At 38.8% G+C, this 9,063-nt stretch overlaps 1 protein-coding gene across 1 annotated transcript in view; it reads left to right on the top strand.

Moving 5' to 3' along the window:
* Window positions 1–3,730: 3,730 nt before the first annotated feature.
* LOC104499816 (beta-citrylglutamate synthase B-like) overlaps window positions 3,731–9,063 on the top strand; it is a gene marked incomplete at its 3' end in the record, with an annotated part of 32,463 nt that continues 27,130 nt past the window's right edge. Inside the window, exon 1 of the mRNA XM_010143373.1 lies at window positions 3,731–3,905. Coding sequence (XP_010141675.1) covers window positions 3,731–3,905 — 175 coding nt within the window. The remainder of the gene's footprint in view (window positions 3,906–9,063) is intronic.

Raw genomic sequence — 9,063 nt, 5'->3', positions numbered from 1 at the left:
AAGAGAGTGGTCTTCAGAGAAGATTTCCAGATCTCTTAGACAGCTGATCTGATTGGCTGAATTCCCTGTTATGTCAATAAAACACATTCATGTGTGATGTAAAGTAGAAAAGTAGCACAGTGAATGGTTTTGTTAGAGCAGCTGCTAAAGGTGTATTACAGATTCAAGGAATGCAGGAGGAATACATTTGCATGTGATGGGGAGAGGAGGAAGCTGCTGTGTGAATGCCAGAATAAAGCTTAGCTTAAGCAATACAGGGATGCCACAGCTCAAAGTTGAGCTGAGCGTTCCATTCCCTCTATAATTGTGAAGAGTATGTTCCACAGAGTGTCTTTCTGAAGCAGATGCAGCCAGAGGCTGCTTGCCTGATGTGACAGACGTATAGTATGATTTTTATTGTAGCGCTTTTACTTTGATTACACACCCTTTTACCTCTCCAGTCTGATTTATGCAGTTAAGTTTATGATGATTTTTTTCCTTTTCATTTCATAGATCTACTGGATAGTTACTGAAAGACTCTACTTCCATTGACTATAGTAGTTTTGAGTGAAAACTGCATTTCAACTGGTCACCGGAAGACTTTTAAACATTACTCTTCCCCTTATATATACTTTTAGAATTAAATGGGTGGAGTTGGTTTTCAATGAAAAATTCTGGAAGTCGTATCCAATGAGAGCTTAATGCTCTTGTGCATCTGACGGCAAGGCAAGATTTCCTCCTACAGACCATTTTCTTGAGAATGTGGGAGAGATTGTTAAGATGTTTGGGTTAATAGGGTAAATTGCAGGTTTTGTGTTCTGGGAAACTTCTTGCACAATCAAAATAGACATTATAAGGAGGGACTGAAACTGTTAAGTAGATTCTGGTTTTAGGAGCAGAATGTTAGTGTGAAAAGAATATTTCTCCAGGTGGAGAAAAAATGTGGTGTTGGCTTGGAGATCAAGGAACCCGATGGTTAGGGTTATTAGTTTTGTAATCGTCACATCCAGACTTGAGGTTGTTGCCTGCCTGCCTGCCTCCCTCATGATGAGATGTGAGACTTTGTATATATTTATTTATAGAACTTTAAGATTTAGAGGAGATGAGACGTAGATTTAGGAGGGAGATGAGTACCCATGCTGAAGGCATTTTTATATGACTGCTGGTTTAATGTACTAATTGAGATATCTAGATGGCTATTCTTGATGATGCTGTAGCTTTTTTCAAAAACAGAAGAAAGATGGAGGAAGGGAAAGGATGTACCATTTTTCTTCTTCAACCCTTTGCTGAAGTGCTGAAATGGCAATCAGGAAGAGATGATCAGGCACAGTCTCTGCAGATTTAAGGGGATGGAGGTGGGGCCATGTAGAAAAGAGGTTTGAGAAAAACAGGAGCAGATCCCTGTTGGCAAAGAAATCAAGGGTAAGTAGCAAGCAAAATTGGGTAGAAGGCCGCTGGAGAGAAAATACTTGTTTCTTTGCGCCACTTATTAGAACTCCTGAGGGGAAAAAACCAACCAACCAAAAAACCCACCCAAACCCCCCAAACAGGCTGAAAATCTGTAATAATTTCTGATTTTTTGTGTTTGTTTTAATTATGACAGAGTCTGTCTAATCTATTTTTTTCATGTACTCGGTGTTCTATAGCTGTTCTTTAAAATGAGAGAGGTTAGCCTGTGAGGTAGAGCTGCTTTTCAAAAGAGAGGCGGTAGGTGGGGCTGTTTGGTCTCTTCAGTCACTCATGCAAACAGCTGAAATGAAGGTGGATTGTCAAGAAGCCTTCTGAACTGTGCCATAGCAGTGTTATTTCTGGAAAATACAGCTTGTTGCAATTCTTAGGTGGGGGATATTGTCCCAGGAAGTTTTCTGTAAGCTACCACGTAGAGAAATCCATTGTTGAGAGAGCCAAATGTGGGGTGGGATCTGAGAGTTGTCAGCCATTGCAAGCCCAAGCCTCATCTTGCCCTTCTCACTTTCAGCAGCTTTGAAGAAAAAAACAGCGTTCTTTGGGGTATCAAAGGATAGATACTCTTTCAAACTCCTATACCCATTTTCCTGCAGGGAGCAAACACTCCTTTTCCTGCTTTAGATTGAGCATCCTGACTGCAGTCAAGGGCCGGTTTGCATCTGTGGTTGCCTTTCCTTAGCTTCTGCTTTCTTTCACTCTGTTCATATGAAGAAATTTAGTCCCTGTCTTTATTGTGGCTCCTCATTTACCAAAGCAATGGAAAAAAGTCACACTCTTTGCTTATTGTCCTTATGGTTCTCAGTACCCGGAGTAAAAATGGCCACGTGAAGTTTTATCTTTCTTTTAAGAAAAAGCTGAATTGGTAGAAGGAACTTGTTTTTTAATTAAAAAAATCAGCCACTTCTCACGGTGGTAGCAAAACAATCCTTTTGTCCCAAGACCTACTGCAGAAGCTAAAATTTTTTGTAATATTAAGTGAAAGAAGTTGTGTATCTGTGGTTTTTCTGCATTTATGTTTTCTGCTGGCACCAGGTCTGGTCGTTAGGACTACCAGGCAAAACTCCAGTTTCTATTCCAGAGTTCAGTTCTGTTTTAAACTCACGTAAGCTATATTGGATGAAAACAGTGATTTATTTTAATATGAAAGTTTAAAGTGTGTCACAGAAAACAGCTTTGTTTTTTTCCAGAATTCTTTTCCCCTACACCATGCTGCTGTCTGTTTTTCTTGAGTGTAAATGAGTAGTCCACTAACATGCCTCTTAATTGTTTTACAGCTTTTAAAATATTTTAGTAGATAGTAAAAAAATAGTCCAGGTCCTTTGTATTCAAAGCAAAAGGAGCAGTACCTTGCTGTTAACGCTTCTAACACCATTGAAGCTCTTCAATTTGAACTGTTATTTCTGGGTTTGGTGCTGAATTCATTAGTGCTGTTCGTGTATAAGAGTGATTTTAAAAAACTAAATTTGGAGACAGAAAGGGCTACCAGTGAGATTCAAACTTTGATTTTGCTTTAGGTTACGTGTGTTAATGTTTGTTATTCTTTATTACTTGTTGATGTTCCTTGTTCGATTGTATTTTCCATTAATGTGTTCTAGGTAATACTAAATGTATTTCACAGTAGATGTGAAGTATTTGTAAGAGCAAATCAGTCTTGAAATACCATACCTACATGGAAATTTCTGTTTTAATGAATGTCTTGCTTTCTTCTGGATTGCTTTTTTAACATAAAGAATTCAGCACACTCGTGTCTTCCATGTGTAGTGGAAGGGCTTGCATCAAGTCTGTTACTGGTGTTTTAGCAGTCCCTAGGAGAGGGGCTGAGTTATTTCCAATTGTAAGCAAATATCCCAATCGTGAAGTTGAAATTCTGGCCTTCAGAGACGGCCATTCATAATGTTCTCAGTCCTTGGCTTGCCTCTTAGTACTGTCAAGAAAGGGGGACGCTGCTACCAGTACCAGTAGTTACACCAAGTGTGTACTTCCTGAGGATGAAACGGGGATGAGGACCAAGACCTTATATTTAGCATTTACATTCCACTGAATGCAAATGGATCTTTTGTTGTTCTTGTTACTTCTGTTGCATATTAGGTGTAGGCATTATTTTCCCCTTGGAGGTTGGAAGTTGCACGCCATTGAAAAGGACTGACTTGTACAGAGGGAGTAGGACTTGATAGAGTGGGGAACGTGAAGATAGGAGCCTGTGTACTCTAACAGATTCTTATCTTCTCCACCATCTAGAAGTTGCATTGAAAGGAAACCTTGAAGGTTGCAAGACAAGTCCAAGATGTGCAGTTCAGTTGCTCCCAGGCTGTGGTTCTTAACAGACCGTCGCATCAGAGAAGATTACCCTCAGCAGGAGATCCTAAGAGCTCTGAAGGCCAAGTGCTGTGAAGAGGAGCTAGATTTCCGGGCTTTGGTGATGGATGAAGTGGTGCTGACCATTGAGGATGGAAATCTTGGTGAGAATACCTAAGGCTGGGAATGTGCTGAACGAGTGCTTGGAAAAAGATTGTAAAATGAAGCATCTGTACTCTTTAATGATGAATTCCATGTGTGCCAAACATATATCATCTAAATCATTTGTATCATAAATCACGTAGATGTATGTGACACCATGTTCTTTAGCATTTATCGTGATAATCAAATATAATTGTTAACTTTGCCAGTTTGCATTGGAACTATTTTTGCCTTCCCTCTGTAGGACAGAGAGGAGGGTTGCTTTAGTTTGTTGATTCCAAGACAAGGACTTCAGGACATCTTAATGAAGAAACTACAGTTTCAATTTTTTGTCCCATTTAAGAGTTTCAGGAGGACTTTTTTCTTCTGTGTTCTGACTCCAAGATAGCAAACACATTTTAAATAAACTAAAAGGAGTTTTCAATGGACAGTACAAATTGTCATGGTGCTAGAGGTAGTAATGTGACGTAGCTAAAGGATGCTGCTGCATGGAAGTGTAGTTACGTATATGCCAAAAAAAAAAAAAAAAAAAAAAAAAAAAAAAAAAAAAAAAAAAAAGAGCTGAAAAGCAAGGTCTGTCGATCAGAATAATTCTGTTACTACAACTCGGTGCTTTAAACTAAAGTGTAAGGTTTCTGTTCTGTTTTCCTATTAGCCTTTTTTTTTCCCCGAGGTGATGAAAAAGCAAGGCATTAAGGTGTGTTAGAAATGTTAAGTACAATGATTCTGTAGATATTAAAATTGTTATGGGAAGACTATTAATACCACCAATGCAAGGCTGTGTAACAATATTATAACTTCTTTTAATTTGAATTCCTTAAAGGAAGGAGACTGCAGCATTGTTTTGTACCCTTACCTCTTCCATTTCTCTTCCCCATATATCAGTAAAAAGACAAAAAAACAAAAAACACTCCAGATCCAGGGAAGAATTACATTTCTGAAAGTTGTATTAGAGTAATTCTGTGTGGGAAGGAGATATAAAAGGACCCTCAGCCCTGAAGAGGAGACTGCCGTGTGATCTTACACCTTGTTCCTCATTGGGGAATCTGTATAGGAGGGAAATCTTAAAACTGACTCTGGATAAGAACTTCAGTCAGGGTTTGTACCTTATTGTGGTATAAGTCAATCAAGCATAAAACAAATGTATGGGAAAACATTTTATTCTGGTACTACTAAACTTTTATTTACATATTTTGTCTTTTATTCTGAAGTGTCTATGGTTTTTATCAGAGACTTGAAATTCCGCAGGATGTCTTTTAAACCAAAGCAACTTCTTGTCAGAAAGTCTGAACATCTCACTGCTGTGGGTGCGCTGTCCTTTGGACAGCGTGTTCTGTGAAGGCAGCCATCCGGGAGTGTAGCCGCAGTCTCCAAGATACGTGGTTGGTCATTCGGCAGTTCAGTATTGTTTTTATGTCTTGGTGATGTTTTCTTCCTGTCTTCTGACTGTTTTGGGGAAACTAAATATGGCAAGCATGAATTGTGAGCCTTTCTGCTGTCTCCCATTTAATGTCTCCTAATGCTGCATCTATTGCAGGAAGAAAAGATGAAGTAAACATAAGACTGAGGAACGTGTAGTACAAGAATGAGAAAAATTAAGGAAATTGCTAGAAAGAGAATGCAAACAAAGGAGATTATTTTAATACAAAGTGTTCATTTAAAACTACGTAAATAACTGACCTTTTGAAAAGTAATGAGATTAAAAGTGCTGAAAGCTTTTTGAAATTTCCTAACAAATAATCTGGACTGGCTAATTATGATTTTTTTTTTTTTGGGGTAGGGGGAGGGCATGGGGTGGGTGGGTGGAATTGGGAAGGATGAGGAAGTTGTGGGAGTTGTCTTACATCAAACAATTCTTTCTCTTGGAGAGACATGAAAAATATTCCCTCTAAATTTTCCAGTTTTCATTTTCCTAGTGCTTGCCCACATGTTTTGATACAGATTTCTGGTGGAGGACACAAGCAAAAGTTTAGTGTCTCATCTTTGTTTTTAAAGTCCTCAGTTGGCCTAGGAAAAAGTGTCCTGGAATGAAGTCCAGGAGGTAATGCGTTCTGTACCCTTTCTGTAAGCTGTGAGGGATCCAGGTTGAGTAAAATTTTTACAACATAGAGGAGTTGATGAAAAGAATGTATCTTTAGTGGATAATAACCTTCTGTGGCTTCCAGTTCTACCATTATTTATGTTGAAAGCTTAGCAATACAGGGTTCAAACTCAGATGGTAATACATGGTATTGGAGGAAGTTATAGTTAGGTTGTCACATACTTACACTTGTGATTAGAGCTTTTTTCTGTCCTTTAAGACCTAGTCAATTTCTTAAGTAAATTGTTAAAAGACTGTTGACTTTATAAAGTCAAGTTGGAAATTACAGGATTCTATCTAAAACTTCAGAACTCTGGTGTTTCTGTAGATGATACAATCAGTGATACTTTGTGGACTTGCTGACTCTCAGGAACATGGCTGAAGACTTCAGAGACCAAAAATACAGCATAGAACATTAAAAGGCTTGAAATTATTTACCTCACAAAGGTAAAATGGAATGGAAAAGACACTTCTAAAGAAAATTGAACAGAAGAGTGGGATATGGACTAAAACTGAAAATCGGCCCTTCCACCAGTTATATGTTGTATACGTTGATAGTGGAGCACATAGATGTAAATATCACTGAAGCCCAGAGCCAAAGGCAAGTGTGGAAAACTTTTGCGATGCTGAGACTCTTACAAGTAAATCTGGTCTTGGTAGGGAATGGTAAGATTTGCCATGTTGCTGAAGTGGCCAGAGGAAGAGGTAGGGTTATGTCAGTCAGTGGATACAGCAGTAGTGACTCCTCAGGGCATTACTGTGCTGTACTGCAGAGCTGGATGAGAAGCGTGGCTGGATACCCAAGCAAGCCAACAGTGTATCCCCAGCAGTCCCTGCTGGTTCCTTTTCTTCTGTAGCTGAAACCTGTGATGTCCCAGCATCCCCAGCAATGACCCCCCCCCCAGCCCCAGTGTTACTGGCCATATGATGAACCTGCACGCAACTCAATGTCCAAGTTAGGTGCCTCAACGGAGCATGAGTCCAACAACGGTTGTGAATACTTGTTAAGAGATGTGGAATTAAAATTTTTTCCTTTAAGTTTAGAAGGAAACTTTTAAACTGATTTATGCTTAAACTGTTTTGGAAGCAGTTTACAAATGATTTTTGAAAATAGCTGTGGTTTAAGCATTATTTGAGTGCCTGCTTACCAGAGCCCTTCATTCTAGTTTCCTTTGCACACTGGTGGTAGTACTCTGTAGATCTCCAAAGCAAAAGCTGAGTTAAAATAAGTGAAATCCAGCTGCATAAAAAAAATGAAATTTTTCTGCTTCTTTGGTGGGCTGAACCTGCTGAAATGGTTACTTAATGAAATGTGCACAACACTGGTGCACAGGAACAGACAGGAATGCAAGTGGAGGGTGATTTTGCAGCTGTTCTGATTTAGACTGAACTGGCTCAAACTACGGTGTGTCTGTAGCCCAAGTTTCTTAAGAGCTAAATTCTTGAAGTGTAGTGTGATGAACTGTGGAATAGAGCAGCTATTCCTCTTGGGACAGTTCCTTTTGTCCCTTTCCAGCATTGCTGCTTGCCTTGTATAAGGACTTTATGTCTTGGCATGCTTTCATGTTCTAGCTATGCTGATCTAATTCAAAAAAAGGTTGACCAAATTCTTTGCTTGTTTGCAGGATCTGGCATTTGTGTGAGTTGAGTTGGCTAATCCAATGGGACACTAACTTCACACAAATAATTAACAATTTTCTGATCAGATAGTTTGCTGTATCAACCCATTTTGTGATCACGCAGTTGCTAGCTCAAGTACACGAAGGCTAGCGAGAATGGGGGTTGGTCTTTCAGGGAATGGCTTGTATTTATCTTGATTTATTTGTAGCTTCAAGGCATACTTTAAAACAGGAGTTTTCTTATGGTTGGTCTGCCTGATAGTGTCAGCTTCAGGATTTTTTTTTTGTTTCTTTGAAGCATCTGGTATTTACTGCTGTAAAGAAAGCACTTGATTACGAAATTGAATGGCTAGTTGCCTAGTCTAGTTTGGCAATTCCTATAATCATTTGAATTCTGTTGCAGGTAATTTAACAAAACTTTGCATTATGTTTTCAGACATGCATCTGAACAGCGAGTCCTATTAAAATGTGTAATTTTAAGCTACTTGTCTAAGTTTGCTAGTGCAGTGATACAACACTCTTGGGCAATTTGAAACTAGACAATTGAAAGCTTGTGATCAAGAGAGTGCAGGATGGGACAGGGTGGAGGTGGAGGAAGCCTGTGGGGAATAAGCATGCTATGAGACTTGGTGGACGAGAGACAAAAGGTAATTAATTGGTTGTCCTCTCTTTCTGAATAGAACTCTTTTTCCTCTCACCTGTGTCTAGGACTTAGCAGTAACCTCGACAGACTACGCACCTTACCCAAAGGGAAATACAGTTCAAGAACTGTTTGTCGGTGAAGAATGTGCTAGAGAAATCTGAATCTTTCCTTTGTTAGAATTATATACAAGAATATCTTAATTTCAGATTTTTGCTACCAGAATAGTGGAAGTTGAGATAACAGACCATTAACTTACCAATTCCCTTGATGTAGATTTTTGGAATTACTGTATTTTCTGATGTTGTCTGTGAAGGAAAATAATTTTAAGGGAAGTTGCTTTCATGAATTTTCAACTATTAAAGATCCTGGAGTGATTGAAACTGGAGCGTCCTGAAGCATGAAACAAAGTGTGAACTTCCTAAGACTCTTGGCTTTTCCTTTGGGAATGTAAAAGCAGGGGATCGGCCTAGGTGAGGAGTAAAAAGGACATAATATTCATCTGTTCTCAAACAGAAATACTTTGGGCATAGCCAGCTGGCTTAAGTCAGATGGATGACATCTGGGAACTGATCTCGTCTTCATTTTTTCTGCAGAGGACGTATTTAGAAGATAGATTCTTCTAACTTGGTAAAGGTTGCTGGTGTGCTGGCTTAGGCATCTTGATTTCCCATGTGGGCCTGAAATTTGCAATATTAATAGCTATTTCATTTAAGTTTTTAATCCTGCAAAATCTGATTTTGTTTTGTATGATCTGTTTTTCATTTCTGATTTGGTCTGAACTACTAAAAAGTAGTTGTGAGCTTTGATTTTTTTTTTTT

The sequence above is a fragment of the Buceros rhinoceros genome, unplaced genomic scaffold, assembly GCF_000710305.1.
Source record: "Buceros rhinoceros silvestris isolate BGI_N320 unplaced genomic scaffold, ASM71030v1 scaffold22829, whole genome shotgun sequence".
NCBI lineage: Eukaryota > Metazoa > Chordata > Aves > Bucerotiformes > Bucerotidae > Buceros > Buceros rhinoceros.
The sequence above is the reverse complement of the archived record's forward strand: the minus strand, read 5'-3'. Positions and strand labels throughout refer to the sequence as shown.